The following is a 20,136-nucleotide window of genomic DNA, read 5'->3' on the forward strand; positions in this document are numbered from 1 at the left end:
ATGCATGGGAGCGAGAAATGCAAGGACCTTTCAGGCATAATTTGAATTACAACCCGGAAGGGTGGCTGCAGGCTCAACATGTCTGCACGCTGAAGAGAAAAACCCCGTAGCCTATTTTTCTGTACATAATTCAGAGGGATAACAGGCTCCCTTATGAAAACCTCCACAACATCGCTCAGATGCTGAAATCACCTGCTCTTTCAATGGGAACATCTGCACCTCCCTGGTTCTGCAGCCCACCCCACCCTTCCAGAGCATCTGGTGGTAACTACACCAATCTTTATTCATTTTAGCATGTCAGGAGATGATGCCCAGGAGACCCGTGCACTCAGTGTATGTGCTTAGCAGCAGGCTGCTCAGTGCTTTGGAATCTCCAAAAGAGACTTCATTTGTTCTGGCTGAAGACAGGACAAACCTCTTAGTTTTCACCAACGACAGAAAAAAGCAAATTGTCAACATTTTGTATATTAATCTATGGTAAAGGTCTCATCCTTCACCCTTCTTAAACAGTACTACAATTCTTACTTATTTAAATTTTTAGGCAAAGACTGTCAGATACCTGACATCTTAAAAATAATCTTAAAATCACAGATATACGGCCTAATGGAGAAAAACAGTGAAAGCTAGTTTTGGTGGTGTGGCCCTTATAATTCTTCACTGGCGTCAATAATCTCAGCTCCACTATATTAACTACTTAATTATCTAAAGCTGGATTTTTCAAAGTGAGCTTCCATGTTTTGTAGGCATGCTTTTATTCTAGCATTTGGCAGATTAATTTTGCTGACTTGAGTTGTAACTAAGATGACTAGTGAGACAGTTCAGGTATCTACCTACCGAACCAGCAGCATTTGTATTTGCAATTGGCTGTTGGTGCAAAGCGATAGCATAATCAGGTATAGGCACTTCATCACACAGAGGCGGCCCTTATATATTATTTTTTTTACTTCCGCATCATAGGTTTGGGTACTATCATGAATAGGAATTTTTTGTTCGTGCTCAGGGGTTCCCACTGAAGTCAATGAGACCTTTTTTCATGAGCTTTAATACCAGGTAGAGCTCAAATCTCCTTAATCAAAACCAATGAAAGCCAGTTAGACTTTTTATCTAAGCAAAGGATTCAGGATTTGACTCAATGCAAGCTTGAAGTATATTATTTAACATTATGGCGTTACTTTAAAAGTGGCTGCAGATAATAAGGTTTCTGGGAGTTACTTTGAACAGAGAGGTATATATGCACATTTTGGCAATGAAAGGTATTTCCAGGTGGCCTCTGCTAACAGCTTGAACTAAAGTTCAAGTTTCATTCCAAGGGAGTTGGAAAATGATACATTAGAAAACATCCTATTGGTGCTGTTCTTCACTCTGCATAAGGAAATAACATAGGAAACCCTTTTCCCACTTGGTTTCCTGCAATTTTTTTAAACTTGTTAGTGTAATTCCACTTCCTCCTTCCAAACTGATTTATGTAATCAGTACTTGATAAAACTGTGCTCTTGACAAAAGTGCTCCAGTCTGAATTTTAGTCTGAGAGCAAAAGATTTTACTCTTCCTGTTATTTTTTAATTTAAACTTGAAAAGGAAAATTGGGAGTCAGACAAAAGTGTGTGGTTGTTATACGGGGCTATGACCGAGGCACGGACTTCAGAAATCTCAAGCTGGTAGACAGGGACTTTTTGATTTATTCTTGTCTTCAATTCCTTCCAATGGTGCTGTCTCTCTTAGTACAGTCCTTCTAAAGTAAATCCTGTTAGATGATGGTACAGCGCTTCACCTTTTAATCTACTGGTTTAAAGTGGGGCCATCAAAATAGGAAGTTCTCATAAAAAGTTGATCGTCTCAGTGCATTTTCTTTTTCAGTTAATACAGCTTTTAAAAGTTACCCAAATAACCCTTTTGCTTTCCTTTGTTTTCAAACATGAACCTTCTCCTAGTAATTCAGATGACATGATTTAAGCTGACATTAGTCACTTGTGATGACTTACAGAGAATTTATCCATGAAAAAAAGTGCCATAAATGGGATCAGGAGTAACTTGCCATTTTATCACATGCGTACATTCACTTTCTTCTTGCCAGGCGCAGGCAAAACACAAAGGAACGTTTCAGAGGCCTTGGTCCCTTTTTTTTCCTTTGCGAATAGGCATATTTCTAAAATCCAGACTTGAAATTTGGCATGACCACAACTTTGTGCAAAAAATATCCTTTCTGTTGCCCTTTAAACAAATAACTAATGTTCTCTCTTATTCCTTTCTCCTTTTTTTTTTTTTTTTTTTTTTCCTTCTCAAAGAAATCTGGACAGAAAAGCCTGTGACCTCTAAATACCATTTCCTCTCTCCTCCAATCCTTAGTGCTACTGTTAGGACTGTAACGATCCCGATGCTGCCACAGCGCTGAGGTTTCTGAAATACAGGTGGTGGCACCCTCCAGCTTGACAGAGGGGCAGAGCAAAACAAAAAGATGCGATCCCCTCCCTTCAGATTTGTAGCCTAAATATGAGACAAGTGATGAAAGATGCATTTTGATGAGCAACACAGTGTGTGGAAATAACGAATAAACTGGTAACCACGGTTGCCAGTACTCATGGTGTATGAGCGACTTGACCTTTGCCAGGACTTTTGCAAGAGTTTTAAGGAGGGATGTGAAGGAGAAAAAATCAGGTAACCCTGCAGAAGCTTTAGCAAAATGGGAAACACCATTAAGTGCTTGTTTTCAAATCTTGCATATGGGTGAGGGTAACATGTTGGACTGACTGGAGGTACTACTTAGCTTCTCCAACATGAAATGACAGATTATAATTGAGGGCGGAGCAAGCTGTGAGCAGATTGGAAAATCAGGATGAGCAGCTTATGTTTAATGCGATAGAGAAGGGGGACCCAGCAGCCAGCGCAGGTGTGCAGCAACAAGAGATAGTTAGCATCCTCTCTGGTTTGCACTGGCATCAGAAAAGCTGGCTTCCATTTGTCGGGGCAGAGGCAAACCTGCTGTCACATGAGGAGGCCTAGCTGAGAAATTTTAGGTGTAGCAGTGAATGGAGAAGTTGTCCGTCAGCAGCGTTAAGGTAAGGAATCAATGAGCTCTGGGCACAGACCAGATGTGGATCTGTATTTAAGATTGCTGTTACCATCTCCAAGCTGTTCATCACAGCCAACTCCACCCGAGCTCACTTTTCACAGCCACTTCCTCTGTTTCTGCTCAGGCTATTTCAGTGCCTCTGGAGACGGTCCAGCAGCCACGTGACTTCCTCCCCAACAAAACATATTCTCCCGTTTCAGCTCAGTTAGTTGGGTTTTTTTTTTTTCACTCACTGACTTCAGAGCTAACCCTTGGCAACTGTTCTCGCCCATCAATAGGTTCAATATCTGCGTGTGAGCGCTGCGTCGTGTAGCTGCACCGGGATTTAGTCTGCTCCTGGAATTGGGCTTCTCACATTCGAGTAACGAAGGCAATCACAATACACTCTTCCTTTTGTACAAGTTTCTGCATTTGCTTTTGGGGAAGTGTCCTGTTTTTGAAGATGGCAATGTCATGTATTGTAAAAAAAAAAAAACCCAACAGAAGAAATAGAAATTTAAAAGTTGCCTGTCTATTATCACAGATAATTGCAATCTTAGATTGTTTTACTGGTCTTCAACTGGTTGAAGTGAAATTATAAATTAGTAGCCTAATCTGTATTTACAGCTGACACTTGCTTCCACTATATTCCTCATTCTCAACTCAGAAAAGCTAATGAGCTGCAGCCTTGCTATCTTCTCAGGAAGGTGAAGTGATGAGCAAGAAAGCAGGTCCAGGCAAGATTGTGTGTTGTCTTAAGAATTTTTGCACATTCGCAGTGATTTTGTTTTGTGGTTATGAAGGTTTCAAAAGAAAAGCTTACATATTTTACTAGAAATATTGAGTACATTTCAATTTTACTTTTTGCTGACCTCAGATAATAAAACTTGACTATGATATTTGATGGGTTTGAATAGAAAAGAAAACTGCTATTAAAAAGCATGATGCTTTCAATCAGCATAACACATTAATAGCAGAATTCACACCTGCTGCCAGTGTGGGACAGGGTGTGCTTTATACAGGATACTTTTGGGATACAAAATGTGCATAAGATGATAACTATCACAGTAAGATAGTTCCCAGAGTCAAATTCAGGAATGCCACACTCCCTAAAAACTCCACTGACTTGAAATGGTGTTTAAAAAAGCTGGTTTAGCATATATTGTTGAAGAGAATGTGAAATACAGATTGTTTTGCTCTTCTTCCCACCCCCTGAAATAGTTCTGTGTTAGAAAATGTGATATATAGTGCTAAATACACAGAAAAATAGTGCTCTGAAACTAGGACATCACATTCTGTTTACAGTATATAGGCTGAAACATTGTGTCTTCTAGGTTTTGATTGCTTTCAGCAAGCAAGGTCTGCCACTCATGCTCATTAACAGTTTGCAAGTACAAATAAAAGTCAGCTGCGGATGGAATATTATGACGGCTTCTTCTCTTCAGGACTTGATGCACTTACATGTAAATAACACTGAAAAAAAAATATCCAGACATTTGGTACTTACATATGTCTAATTGTCCAACATGTTGGATAAATATTACTCGAGACTCTTTTCAGTGAATTATTTCTGTGGGAGATAATGGGTAATCTTACTACATTTGTTATTGCAAAGGCTACCTAACTAAATTTGTTATTACAAGTGCAGAGTAGTGAGCAATTAATGCTTCATTTTGAGTCTTCTCAAATGGAATTAATCAGGCTTGCATTTTCTATATTGAAATTGTTGGAGAGAAGACTGAAAAGCCCAGAGCAGCTGCAGAACTCCGAAAGAATGAAGGGCTGAACTTGCGCTGAAGATACTATATTGCCCCAGCTTTGCTTCCATCTGTGAATACAACATCTGCTTTTCAGGAAGTGAAATGAGAAACTGCATAAATCAATATAAAGATTGTTTCTATTTCCAAGTGTAGTCCAGGGCATTGTATTTGTGAAAGAGCATTGACAGTAGGGTTCCATTACTGGTAGAGCGCAATTTTAAATTCAACATCATGATTAATGAGGAAGCTAAAGGAAAAGATATACAAGATTATGTCATACTTTAGTGTCCTTTCATGATAATTGCTAAGGTAAATGACATGTTACTCATCCGAGTACTCACTAGCATATCCAGTAATTATGATACATATATCTATGTATTAATAAATAAAATGGGGTTTTTGCTGACAATTTTATAATGAATGCTTGGATGAATGCTTTGAATATTCTTCTTCTTTAGATTACCATAGTCTCCAGTACTTGTACAATGTCCATTAATCTCAGGTAGTATTCATATACTCACTTCCCATATGAAATCCTAACTGGTAATGCAAAGAAAAGAATCACGGATTTTTTACAATTAGATATGAAAAAATCCACCAAACCTTGGCATCAATAGCAAGCATTGTTGGTGTTTATAATTTATTCTAAACAAACATGCCATATAACAAATTTGTACTGAGGCGTTCGGTGTCACCCATGAATTCCCTTTTGCAGCAACAAAACCTTGCCTAACCTGTCTTTAAGTTATTGTTAGTCGCTAGTACTGCTCCACTCTGGAAGCACGGTCTGTATTCTCATCTCCAGTGTTTAGTACTTGTGGAAACAATGGGATTCAGTTGGGATGTATCTCTTTCTAGAGTGCACCACATCAACTTTCGGCACATGCAAAATCAAACGATGCTTCAGCTCTTCTTTCTCGGTACCATCTTGGGCAGAGTGGTTGTTTTTGAGGCGCCGGGCTCATCGGAGGCCATTGCTTCATGCATATAGTAAAGAAGAGAGGCCCTACCCCAAGGACGTGACAGACTAAGCAAGCTTTGTTACAAAAGCTTAGCTTGGAAGGCAAGCATAAAGGAAGAAAAACTACACTTAACAATTTTGCATCATGCAATCAAAACAAGTTTAAAGGCAAAATTGTCCTTGGTTGTGTCCGATACTTATTACATATCAAGCATATAAAAAACATCACCATGGTTTAAAATGCGTTTACATGTGTGCACACATTACAATTTCACCCTCCAGGGAACTACTATGTTTTCTTGAAAGTTTATAGCTCACAATTACCAGAGCCCAATGACTTACATTTTCCTAACTGACTTCCAGGAGGCCAGTTTTGTCTGCTGCCTCTCGACAAGCCACAGCATTCCAGCTCCCTCGTTAGACTGAAGACACATATGCAAACAAGTATCTCCAAAGTTGCCCTAACTCCTTGGTGGAAGTGATGGGATACTGAAAAATGAAATAACGAGAAATTTCACCAGCTGAATGGTTCACAATCCTCCATGCCTTTCAGGTGGTGCAGCTCTTCCCTCCGACAGTAAATGGGAGGGCCAGGGCTCAAATTCTTCTGGCACTGTGAATGATCTTTGACAATTTTGCCAGGCCCCGCTCTGGGTAGCGCAGCACTAGATGCTGAATTTCCATACCGTCTTTAAGGAGCCTGAAGTGATATCCAGGCTCAAGGAGACAGGCAGGAACGTGAACTTCATTTTATCTGGGAAGACAGGAAGAGTGAAAGGGGCATAATGATCGTATTTGATATATTTCTTTGTATTTGAAAAGAAACACTTCTGCTGTTTATGAAAACCAATCAATTAGATCGAATGCTTTCCCTCTGAAAGGCTCCCCCATATAAACCCATGGCCGCAGGCTTCAGCGTGTAGGATTTACTTCCTTCCCTGGCTCAAATGATGGAAATTCATCTTCTGTTTTGTTTCTTTTGCCTGAAAACTAAGCAGTACACGCAAGCCTTTGATCAAAACTGAATGCGAAAAACAATTTTGCCACTCCCCCTTTGCACGAAATAGTGCTTACTCACAGAAATATTCCTTTTGAAGTTGCTTTGTAGATACCAGAGAAATACATGAGTCCGGAGGGCTAAGAGATACTGTACTTGTTGAGCAAAGGCCATATTCTGATGTCACCAGATATGGTATTTCTGAATAGTCTTTTATGCAGGGTTTTATTTCAGGGTTCTGTAAGAGTTTCTTTTTTTTTTTTTTTTTTTTTTTTTTTGGGGGGGGGGTGTTATAAAGAGAACCTCAGGGATTCCAGAGGGATTTTTGAGAAGGGCAATTATGAGTCCTAAAAACACCAGTGGAAAGAAATACTGATTCACTAAACAATACAGTTAAAGACAGAAGACACATTAACTGTCTGCATTTTCCTCCTAATATTCATAAGACAAGAACGAGTATATCATTTCCAGAGTTTTAAAATAGCTACTTATTTAGATCACCAGAAAATGGCCCCATCCCACATAGGATGCAAAAATCCAGCAATCCACTATTAAATGAAGCTGTTCCAGATAAACCGCGAGCCAACTGACCCTGGAAATTTAGTACCCAAGTTGCGTGACTCGAAAATCTGTTCAAAGCAAGGCATGGCTGCAGGCCTTGACTGTTGTACTTTAGTAACCATAGTAACATGGTCTCTGGAGACCTAATGCTAGTGAATTTTCCTTTATTTCAAGGAAGAGTAATAAGAGAAATGTGGCTTGGAACTTGTTCTCTCTCTTTTTTTTTTTTCTTTTTTTTTTTCCTCTCCTTATTTTTACTATGCCATGACCTTGACCAAAATATCTTTGAAGTATTTGCTGGCTGATTTTCTGCTATGGGACCAGAAAAAAATATCAGGATATATAAAGGATCTTACCAAAGGAAGTCCTATCTTCCTCAAAATATTTGCCTTCGTTCCCAAAGAGAACCACTTGACTAATAATGTTTCGAAAACTTCTTAATGGAAGGAACTGATAACTTTCATCTCACAGCTACTGCGGGCACCAGAGTAATGTCGTACTTTCTTTGAACTGACAGATTAATTGTTTTTTGTTTCAGTAGCAGGTGCAGCTTTTCGTGAGTACATAATTGGATGTACATGTTTTTTTCAAAAGAACACAGGCCCCTGTCTGGTGCCAAGCTCTTCTTTTTTTTTTTTTTTTTTTTTTTTCCCCATTGGGAAAAAACTCCCACAATTTCGTTTTTGAAGTACAATGTAGAAAACTCATGTAAGTGTTTTTAAAAAGCCAAATACAAACAAACAAATGTTCACAATACATACTTAAGTCTGTTTCACATGTTTCAGCTATTATCCTGGATTGAAAATTCCGTTTGTCATTGAATCCATATGGTTTACCAAATGGCAGCTTACAACCATGTATTTTTTGCAGATTCAAAGTTAGTTGGTTTTTTTTGCAAAAGTTTTAATGTCCATGCTAATATCTCTGTGTGTGTGTGTTTCTCTGTCTGTGTGTCCCTGTGTGCTTATATAAGTATATGCAAATTGCTAAAAATTGTGATAGGATGCAAGTGGACTTTGTCAATTAAAACACACCAGTTGTACACAAAGCAAATAACACCGACATTGAGCTGTGGAGTTCGGTTATTTCCTCCTCTAAATCCAAGAGCCCTATTTTTAGGCTTTCCATCATTTCTACTGAAAGGAATGAAGTGAAACGAGGAGAGCTGCTTTTACTTCTCTGTGCTGTTCCCTCTGTGTTTTGGGCAGACACGTGCTTACATTAGGGAGCGCAAACTGCACGGCTATGAGGCTGGTCCGAGCCCTCTTTCCCTTTTCCTCCCCCCTGGTTATCGATAACCCAGGCAGATGGCTGCTGCGGTTCCGACACGGCACACCCGTGCAGCCTCCCGTTCACTGGCAACAAGAGAAAGCTATCACTGGGAATTCTGTTTCAGTAACTGAGAATGTTTAAAATCTTAAGTGGAGCCATATACTTTGTTGTCCTGTTTAATGTGAGACCCAGTAACTTCGAATAGAAAAGCTGGGAATAGTTTTTGTTCGTTCTCATGGACCAAAGCTGTCTCTCTCTTCCACTCAGTCTAACAAATAACTAGGATTCTGGCCAGAATAATGGAAAATCCTTATGCAATGTTACTGTAAAGGGCTTGAGTATGGAGCTGTATATGATACCTGAGAGATTTATCTGAGAGGTCAGAAGAGGTCTTTTCCTACTAATTTGCCGTCACTACTACCCACTGGTTATGAAGTTTTACTCGTCTCTTCTTTGTGTAGTTGAAGCAGCAGGTTTCCCAGCTAAAATGAGGTTTAGACACATGGAATTTGTGTTAATCCTCAATAGCTTCATGTGGCTCCATAAAAGTTGTTGTTGCACCAAAGTGGGTTTTGCTTTTCCTGCCTGCAGGGCAGAGCATCTGATGTCTGCGTTTGGGGTCATGAAAACCAGGCGATGTTTAGTTAAGAGATCTTAACTCAGAAAAGGACATCAGCATTTTGAGAACAAAGGAAAGACAATGCAGGGGAAGTATGTAATTCTCTTCATTTATACACCTCCCTCAAATCCATACTCCTTTCTGGCTTAAACACATGGTTCCTTGAACTTTTTCTCCATTATTTCTTTCCTCTTGCTCTCTTCAACCTTTCCTTGATACCTCCTGCAACCTCACAGATGTAGTTGCCAGTCCACTGATCTGAACCCTTAGAAATACACATGGTCCCATTTCCCCTTCCCATTTTTACAAACTCTGCACCTGGTCCAGCCCAGCTCTGGGTTTGTGTAAAGAAAAAGCTGCCTGCCTTCCACTGTGGGGGGAACAAGTTTTACATCTTAAAGGTAAAGACTGATCTCCTAGGGTACGTATATCAGCCTTAAGAGTATGTACCCATATGTTGGATGAAGAAGATTCACTTTTGAATAGGAGTATTTATTTCTTGATTCATAAAAACAATTCTTGGCAAAGGCAGGTGCTCCCCCATCTATTTCCTGCTGGGGCTGAAAAACTCCCCCTTGCCTGCAAGACAACGGAAGACATATTTTGAGGACATTCAGCATGATACCGTGTGAGATTCTTTGATCATATTCAGATCTTGTGGTCATTTTTTAAGCCTTCCTAGATAGGGCTTGGTGCATTAATTTGCATAGCTTAAGAACATTTCTTTAATGTGCTTAATTTCTACCTGCCCCAACTGCACGAGCAGGACTGGAGGCCTTTAGGAATGTGCACGGTAACAGCCACAGACATCCGCATGAAGGAGCTCCCTTAAATGTCTAATGGTTATCTTTGTGGAAATTTTTAGTCTGTTCAAATTAAAAGGCCTGCCAGATGTTCAAAATGTTATAAAATTCCTAACATCACATCACCGATGGTTTCATCGCTGTGAAGATGAGTCCAAAGTGACAAGATGCCAAAAATGCTTTCTTGTCTCCACTTGACATTGGAAATGGCTATGACAGATACCATCTACGGAGGCTCCTCTCAGTGCCATGAAAGGCACAGATGTGAAGATGTAGAAATCTTGACACATCGTCTCCTGGTTAATGAGGTGCTGGGATGAATTTGGGCATTTAGAACAGAAAATAGCACCAGTCCAGCAACTCCTTGTGCTTGAACAGTCGACAGGGATAACTAGTGTTCAACACAAACCCAACTGGGCAGTGACAATGCTTTTTCTGGGAAGGATCTGTATCTATGGAGCTGACCTGGAGCTGAACACGATTTGCCCTTTACTATTCTTAGTGATGACTCATGGTTAGCATTGACTTCATTTAATCAGTTGCTGCTACAGCTTTTTCCAAACGCAGGTGAGCCATTGCAGTCTCTCCACTAGATTTCTCCAGTCGCCGTTTCACAGGTTCTTGGAGGCACAGAACCGTGTATGGTCCCACTGGGCCACATTTCCAAAGGTGCTCCACATTTAAGATTGGGTCCAAAGCTTCTGAGGAGGTCGGCCTATTGTGCACTGAACTCTTGAAACTCTGCCCACCATTGTCACAGTGGGAACAGGCTTCGAGCAGTCTTGGAAATCTGGTCCTTATTTAGGAACCAAAAAGAGAACCAAGCTCAGAAAAATATGGTTACTGAGCAATTGAAAATCTGCCCTCATTGTGCTTCAGGATTAACTCAGGATTAGTAGGCACATCGCTACAACACTAAATAAGAGAAAGGTGAAGCGAGGATAATAATAATATAGCAGTATTTCAGCAGCAGCTATGTGAACTGTAATCTCAAAAGACCTCAAAGCCATCACATGAAAGGATCATCTAAACTACCTTGGAACGCAAGTCTGCTGGAGTGAAGATATCTTACTGGATCTTTATCAAGGGAAAAGAGGCAAAATTAGTCAGTTTGCATGCAGCATGATGGATCTTAATGTTTGTGTCATGTATTTCATTTAATCCTTACTTTTATTTTTGGATTTCTCTGGTTGCTTTCCTTGCATCACTGAGTCTATGAGAATTAATTTAGCATTTTTCTAGACTGAACATTGGTCTATATCAGTGAAGTATTTATTGTCTACTTTTTATAGTAATTGCATTTATGCTATTATGCTATGTATGTATTTATATAGAAGCTTAAGAAAATAGCCATACTTTAAAATACATGTCCGGTTTTAAAGTCATAGCTACAACATCACATGTATTTAATTTTCTTGTTGGATATTACTGTATTATCCATATGTATCAATGCATATAAATTCAAAGGAATTATTTTGGAATGTGACATTTTAAATTAAAAGCAAAAAAAAAAAAATTGACACTTGCTATTAAACATTTAATTATATGAATTAATGACAAAATAAAATTTAAAGTGGATAATAAACTAGTAATGTAATATGGTAGTTACACTGTAATTAGCTATCCTACCTTTTTTTAAAAAGGAAAAAAGCATGTTCCAGATTGTTATTCATTTTTTCATGTTAGGAAAAAAAGGCCTTTCTGCAAAAATTCAATGTCCAACTTTTTTTTGCAGAGTGATTTTTTCATATCTAGAATATTCTTAAATTTATTACATCATATAGCCATTTTACTCTTTACTTTCTGTTTATCTTTTTAATTATTTTCTTTTCCCTTTAGTCACTGAATGGTTTTGCATTGGTGGTGAGTGCAGATGGAATGATATTTTATGCGTCATCGACGATTGTGGACTATCTAGGGTTTCATCAGGTAAATATATTAACAAACATTTAGAATACTTATTCACTGTCATTGTAATGACTTTCTTGTAGTCAGTCCTGCTAACTGGCTTTCCAAAATGCAGCACTATATGTTGTTTCACCTTATGCTTCTACTGCTGATTAGACATACACTATTACTGAATTTAAGTTATTTTACTATGCCACTTCAGACTAATTTTTTTTTTTGTAACCTGAAACCAGGACACAGGTGAAGGTGAATTCCTTGTAATATTGTTCTGTTTGTAAAGCTTTTGTTAACAGAAACACAATCTATTATAAAAATAAGATTTAGCAAAAAGTTTCCTTTCAACTTCACTATAAGATGCTGCTATTCTAGACTGGTTGCCTGTGTATAATATTATATACATTTATAACAATATGTTGTAGTATGTATAATATATTGTAAAGTCACAGAATAACAGAATCATGCAGTTGGAAAGGACCTCTGGATGTCATCTAGTCCAACCTCCTGCTCAAAGCAGGTCCTGTTAGAGCAGGTTCATCCAGGACTCATCTAGTCAAGTACTGAGTTTCTGTGACCCCTCTGGAAGACCTGTTCCAGTGCTCAGCCACCCTGAATGGGAATTTTTTTTTGCTTATATCAAGTGCCAGTTTCCCATGTTGCAACTTATGTCTGTTACTTCTTCTCCTCTCATTTTGTTCTTCTGAGAAGAAGGCTTTGTCTTCTCTACACCCATTCATTCGGCTGATGTAGACAGCAGTAAGTCCTTCCTGAAGTCTTCTCTTCTTAAGGCTGAACAAACCCTGTTCTTCTCTCCTATCCTGATATGTCATGTGCTCCAGCCCTCTTAAGTGTCTTGGTAGCACTCTCCTGGTCTCACTTCAGTATGCTAATATCTTTCTTTTCCTGGGCTACCCAAAATTAGAGAGAAATTTGCCTTTGTTGAATTTCCTGAGGTTCCTGTCAGCCCATTTTTACAGCTGGTCAAGGTCTGAGGGGCTGTCCTGCTCTCCCCAGCTGGTGCTCTCTGCAAACCTGCATATGCACAAAAGAGTTAAGAATAAAAAGAATCATCTTGGGATATGAAGCCAAAAAGCAGATGTGAAAGACAGGGGCCTCTGAAATAACCTTCCCCAATCAATCTTTGCTCTGAAGGTATCTTACACCAGTCATTATTTTAAGGAAAGTATCAACCTAAAGATAAGCATCTGCCCCACTACACTTACAAATTAAACATTTCTTGTTGTAATTGTTTCAGACTGATGTAATGCACCAAAACATATATGATTACATTCATGTGGATGATCGCCAGGATTTCTGTAGACAACTGCACTGGGCCATGAATCCTCCCCAGATGTTGTCTGGACAGCAACTACAGACAGAAACAGGTGAGATTGTATATGTTGATTGGAAACATAGGCACCACTGTATAAAGTTAAAATTGCATTCCACCTACACTCATGTCTGTTCCACGTCCAGTCTTTACTGGAAAGCTGCACAGTGGCCATTTATAATGTTTTCATTCCATAGATGGCATTTCTTCCTGATCCTTGACATTTATATGGTAGTGTGTGATATTGAGGTTAGAAAGCTGACTAGTGTACCCATGGATATTCTTATCCACGCAGAATGAACTGCATCATTGTTCATCCCACCAACCTTTTGTTCATACTGATCGGGACATTAGTATTTCTCTCATTATTGCAAAAAAAACCCCCACACAAAACGTTTCTGTACAGTACCACAGCAGCCACATCACTTTCTGCCATTTGTTTTCCCATGCAAAGTTATGTGGATAAGAGTTTTCAGAAGAACAAGTTGGTTTAGCAATGCATTTTTTTCCTCTTAAGGCTGTATGTCCCTAGGATGGCAGGTGGATACGTGTTCTCAAGGTTTCTCCTACGTGAGGCGTTAAGCTGAAATCACAACTATAGAATAAACAATGGGGTTGAGATTGTAAACTTTATCAAGAACTATTGATCCCAGCAAAATGTATGCATTTCACCAGAAAGTGAGGAAGTAATTGAGGAAAGAAATTGAGGAAGCACAGTCTCCAGAAGAGTGGGGAGAAACTGGCAAGCAATCCTTCAGCAGCCTTTATGAAGTCCTCTAGGAACACAATCACAAAACTTTGGTACACTTTCTTGCAGCTTCTGTGTTTTGCAAGAGTCTCACAGATATCTGAGGAAGTTTGCAAGATTTTGTAGGAAGTACGCAGAAAACTAAACAATGTGTATGAATATTTCAAACTATTAAAAGTTACAAACATTTGGAATTTTCAACAATATATACAGTGAAGAATTTTAGTTCCTCAGTTCATACTCTGCACAAATACTTGTGTCTTTTGGGAAATAAGTATTTCAAAAGCTATGCACTTGTAGTCCAAAACTGGAAAATGCTTCATTAAAAATAAAGGAGGCAACAGCTGAACATTAGCTAATCAGCCACTGTTCATTTGGTTTTTTCCTTGCATTAGCATTTCTCCTTATTTTGTTCCTTTTTCTACTGTATTTTCTGTGATCTCTGAACTCAAAACTAGCAACATCTGTTACCTTGCTTTGCATCATTAAAAAATCACAAAACTCAGGAAATAAAAAAGTCAAAGTTTCTGAAGAAACTCACCTGAATGCCATTGTAGAGCTTTTCTTTTTTCTTTTTTTCTTTTGGTAGAGCATGTGCAGATGTATCTATACATGACAGAATTTAATATTAGCCCTTCCGTAAAGTAATTTTTAGAAATTTCCATAAGAGCTGCTTCAATTGGCTACAGAACATTTTCATTCTTTCTTAGTGTGATCTGATATGTATTGCCTCCACTGTTGTTCCTAGGAGAAGAATATATTCTCAGTAAATTGTTTAAAGCACAAGAGAATGACAGCACAACAACAGATTACTCTTCCTTCTTAACTCGTTGTTTCATCTGTCGAGTTCGCTGCTTGTTGGACAGTACTTCTGGCTTCCTTGTAAGTATATTTTCACTTAGACAACTGTAGTCATGACATACTAGATTTCAATTACTTCATATGAAAAATATTTCAACATAAATATTGAACATAAATATTGCGGAAACCCATGGACAGGAGACACTTTTCAGTTGCTGTGCACTAACGAGAAACACCTAAAGAGATTTATTAATATGTATAAAGAGTGATGGGAGAAAAGAACATTGTAATATTTGTAACTGAAAGAATCTATAAATTTTTATGTTTTAAGCTCTTTTGGAAAACATCTGCCCTCGATTTGTAGTGGGTCTAGCACAAGGGCAGCAAGCCTGTGTTTCAACCATTAACATTTAAGCATGAAGTATTTGCTTTAAGGAACAGGAATAATAATGATCCATTTTCCCTTTCTGTAAAGGCTCCTTTAATAATAAAAACCATAATTAGAAAGTCTCTCACATAGTCCTCAAATATGCTAACTAGGAGTGGCTCATTTCTAGAAATCACTTCCTCATTTGCTTAGTAAAGACCAATGCTGGTTTCTTCTTACGACAAAGTACAACACGTGCAAGGAAAATGAGAGGGTCGGCACGAGCAGGGAAATGCAACTTCTGTCTCAGATGCTCATTTGCTGGAAGACTATGGGTCTGAACAGCCGTACCAGTTAGTCATTTCTGCATCCCTGTTTTAATCTTGTAGCTCTGGAAAATGCCCAACTCAAATGGACTGATTTTTCTCCGGTCATTTTGTGATAGGTAATTTTTTCACCGAGAGGCAGCAGCTTGCTATTAACTTGATTTCTGCCTTCTGATTATATGGAGATTTGAGGCAAGGATGGATGGCTCCTTCCAAGCCATGTACTTTGTGTCTGGCTATCTCGGGCCTATCTTTTCCCTTGGCGTCTGCCTGCACAGCCCTTGGGTTGTGCCAGTCCATACATATACATCCCAGAGAAAGTGCAGGGCAAGAGGAAAGAAACTCAGGAACCACTTCACTAGAGAGAACAGAGCATGGAAAAATAATAGTTCCAGCTTCAGAGTGAGGTACAGAGGAAACAGCTGTTTGCACCACCACATGCGGCCCGTCTCTGTGAACAGAACATAATGCAGAACTTCTACTTTAAGTACACAGGAGAGAAAACCACAAAAACCAGCCTCAAATGTCTCATTTTACTGTTGATAGTACCTCCATTCACCATGCCTCTGAAATGGTTTAAATTGTATTAAGATAATGAAATTCCTAGTTTTTCTCCCTGTTTCAAATCTCGGTTTTGTGTTAAAAAACACGGTCCATAGGCTGTATTAGCATTTAAAATGTTTATACACTAAATGCTTAAGATAATTCTATTGTTTTTTTGTATAACAGACAATGCAGTTCCAGGGCAAACTAAAGTTTCTTTTTGGACAAAGGAAGAAGTCCTCATCAGGAACAGTACTGCCACCTCAGCTGTCCTTATTCTGCATAGTGGTACCACTTCTGCTCCCTTCCGTGACAGAGATGAAGATGAAAAGCCTGCTTGTGAAAGCAAAACACAAAGCTGATGATGCAGCAGCAGTGAATACAAAGTATTTTCAAATTAATCTTTTAGCAGTTAGTAAAGTATACGATGGCCTTCATGTTTAAGCATGCAAAAAGCACAAATTAGGCAAAATAACTCTCCATTTTAAAACTGGATTTAAAAAACTGGATAAAATTGGATAATTTATCTGGATTTAACTATATAATACATGATAACTATGTTATATTATTGTTATTATAATATCATACAATAACATACCATATCATATAATATCATAGAATATATTGTACTTTACATATAATACATATTAAGTATTATATTACCTTATCTATCATTTTATATAAAAACTAGAAAGTTAGGATATCTTCCTAACCTTCAGAAGTTACCGATGCAGTAAGTCATGCTACTAGTTGTAAAAGTGGAAAAGAAAAAGTATGTTTACTGAGAGTTTTCAAATTTCAGTATCTTCTGGTAGCACAATTATTTGGACTTGGGCATTTTGGTAACAAACAAAGGAAAAGGAAAACTTTAGAAAGCTGAATGCATGTGTGCGTGTTCACACAGAGTCAAATGAGATGTATTTGGTTTATGTATTTATCTTACAACAGGATTATCAACACAAAATTCTACAATTGCACTAAACGGCCTGGGGCTGATCACTCCGTAGCAATCACAGAAGATCAGGACAGATTGTGTTCAGACTCATTTGCTTCCTAACACTTATTTTCGTTACACTTCTATGATTGAATTTTAGTTGATGTTTGGGGCTAGGATTATGTTTTCCCTTATTTGGTTAAATATAACCTTACAGCAATGAGGTCCATTGCTGTGAAGCAAAATGCTCATCAGTGTGACTGGCAGCATCATAATTTGGCTTTTTATTAGAATATGCTTGTGCATGTGTGGATTTACTATCCAGACGTGTAGTGTGGTTCTAGCACATATATCCTTTTGACAAGAATTAAGTTACTGGAAGGCTGATATAATGGACGTGCAGGCTTTTGGAACAGAGTTGGAAAGTTGTTTCCACCTGCTAGTTTTTCAGTGGCCCAGGTGAAATTAGTTGATGATCAGAATTCAGCTCCTGGAAGAGAGATGCTTTACTTAAGTTTTACTACCTGACTGGACAGTGGACAAGGATTTGACAAGAATGAAGTAGGCACTTAACTTCAGTGTTTCCTTTGGTTCAGGCCTGAAGCATGCTGGCCAGGGATGGCTGGCAAATTTATATAGTCATTTCTTTTCTGATGGTCTTAATAAAGGGAAAAATTTGTAAAGTGGTGTTACGGACTTTGCACCTTTTCCAAGCCCTAATACGCATTTTGCACTAAAGACTGGAAGAAATTAGTTCAAATCATATGATGATTATTGCAAATTGAAGTCATGCTAACTCTTAAATGCATTGCTGGTTAGTGTGATGTACATACCTTGAATGTACCTTGAATAGCCAGAGCAGAATATACACAGCATTTGTTTCAATTCAAGCTGAAATGTATTATTCTAGATATAGTAAGTAATGAGCAGAATATTCCTAAACATAAATATTCCTTTTAATTGAACGCAGAATTCCAATCATACACTAGTTTGACCAAGTGAATGATGTAGGAAACATAGATAATTATTTAGTGTTAGATATGATATATTTAAACTGTTAGTCTTTGCTAATTGAAGATCACAGCTTTCAGAGTTTGTGGTTTTATTGTGTTGTCATTCACTGACAAGGAATTTTCCACATTTTCTGTCCTCTACAGCTCCAGTTCAAAAGGTAATTCAGGTCTGTGTGAAGCAGCAGAATTATATGGAAGAAACAGTCATCATGAAGGTGCAGCTTTCACTAATGTGTTACAGATTACTGAAAACCAAATCAAAGGTGTGTCTGCTAAGTACTTCTGGATTATATACAGTTTATGGAAAAAGAATCTTGTTTTTTCTTTTCTCCTGTTAGGTCTTCCAGGTTTTGGTCCCACTGATCTCTTTTTCTTCTCTCTAAAACCCCCTCTGTAAAAAAATGCAAAAAAGAATTGACCACCTCAAAAGATAGTACTGAATTAGTCTGCTATTTTGGAGCGGGCAGAAATACTGTGATGCCGAATTTAGAGATATATAAACAATCACAGTAAATAAGAATACTCAAAGTATGCTTTCCTAAATATGGCAGCACTGAATTTAACAAGATTATGTGAAAGTCTTAATAATAAATTACTATATCTATCCCTCTCTGAGGAAAACTGAATAATATGTTACAAATTCTAGTTTTTCCATAAGATCAGAAAACAGAGGAAAATTAGAATATATTGTATTTAAAACTCATGATTTGCTTGCAGCTTTGACTCGCTTTTCCAGTGTTGGCTGTGGCAATATTATGAGAGTCTATGCTGTGTTTCAGATTTTACAATAGATAAAATTTTGATGCTGAGTCTACGCCAATGGGCAATTTCTTGGGTAGAGTTGTATTCAGCCTTCTGTCATACCTGCTGGAAACCTTTAACTTCTTTAAAACCATTCCTCTGTCATAACCCCATTTTTCATGAACATTTTCTTGTTGGTATAGTACTATTACTGAGAGGGAAAAATTATAGTGAACTAATAATACTGAAAATTCCTTGGTTACAGTTTAAGTGCCTCATTAGTCTTTTCAAATTTTATTTTTTAAATGTAATTTGCTTCATCTTGTGGCATACTTTAGCTTGTACTTGCCTATGCTGATGATTCCAGAGCAGCAAACAAACCCGTGAACATTCACCCGTAGTTTAGGTAAGAAAAAATACCAAATACTGCTTGTATTAAATTAGATTTTCTTTTAAATTGTATAGCAAAGAATAATGGAGAAAATGGCATTTCTCTAGTCAAAGTACAAACAAATGAAGATCACTGGGTCTGGGTTCAAGCTAACGCTCAACTTGTGTATCGAAGTGGTTGTTCAGAATATGTCCTTGCCCAACAGCAAATGTTAAAGTAAGTATATTTTCCAATACTAAAAAAAAAATAATATATATTTCAGAAAAATGAATGTATTCTTTGTGTATGAGATCTTTAAAAGGACTGCAGTTACCTAGAAGAGCTGAACAAGAAGGATTTAGTTTACTTATGAAATGGAAATTCATTTTTGTCTTGGATCATATGAAATGGTTGTTATAATCCTAAACAATACTTATTTCTTTTCTTCAGTCTTTTTTTTCTTCTGAAGTTGAGCGTACATACATATTAAACCAGAATACTTCAAAACCAAAATGCTTTATTACTAATATGTTTTGACTTTCTTGCACAAAAATATATTTTGGGAGTTTGTTTTACTATGCAGCCGAAACTCTTTGCTGATTTAATGTCCTGGGTTTTCTACTTTTTAACACTTGATTATGTTAAGCTTGCTTTTTTTTTTTTTGCTTTATGGATGACAGTTAAGCTCATGTTTTTCGTCGTGGATATACAACATAATCTAAACAGGGGTGCTCATATTCATTGTACATTTGTAGACAGATACATCTAGCTGGCTGTAGGCTTAGCTTTGGAGTGGAAGCTAATCTCACAGATTTGCATTCAAAGAGGACCTCTCCGCTGGGTTTTACCCTTTCCTCCCAAACAGGCTTTTCTTTCTTCCCCCATGGGATTGTCTGTTCCAGTTCCTTTGGGTTTTGTTGAGGTATCTCTTCAAGCTGGTTCGAGGGAAGAAATAAGAGAGTGGACAGATTGAGCAAGGGCCAGGAGGTGTACACAGCCACCATCTGGGCCAGTGGAAAAAATGTGGCTGTTATCA

The 20,136-nt window shown here is 38.0% G+C and overlaps 1 protein-coding gene across 4 annotated transcripts in view; it reads left to right on the forward strand.

Annotated features, from left to right (window-relative positions):
* The window catches only part of AHRR (aryl hydrocarbon receptor repressor), a 93,895-nt gene that overhangs the window by 63,314 nt on the left and 10,445 nt on the right, over positions 1–20,136 (forward strand). For all 4 annotated transcript variants that reach the window (XM_075744625.1, XM_075744624.1, XM_075744623.1 and 1 more), the window contains 6 exons: positions 11,862–11,951; positions 13,183–13,312; positions 14,754–14,887; positions 16,229–16,428; positions 18,134–18,252; positions 19,196–19,337. In XM_075744625.1, the coding sequence (XP_075600740.1) occupies positions 11,862–11,951; positions 13,183–13,312; positions 14,754–14,887; positions 16,229–16,428; positions 18,134–18,252; positions 19,196–19,337 (815 nt within the window). The remainder of the gene's footprint in view (positions 1–11,861; positions 11,952–13,182; positions 13,313–14,753; positions 14,888–16,228; positions 16,429–18,133; positions 18,253–19,195; positions 19,338–20,136) is intronic.

Source organism: Balearica regulorum, chromosome 2, assembly GCF_011004875.1.
Source record: "Balearica regulorum gibbericeps isolate bBalReg1 chromosome 2, bBalReg1.pri, whole genome shotgun sequence".
Classification (NCBI taxonomy): domain Eukaryota; kingdom Metazoa; phylum Chordata; class Aves; order Gruiformes; family Gruidae; genus Balearica; species Balearica regulorum.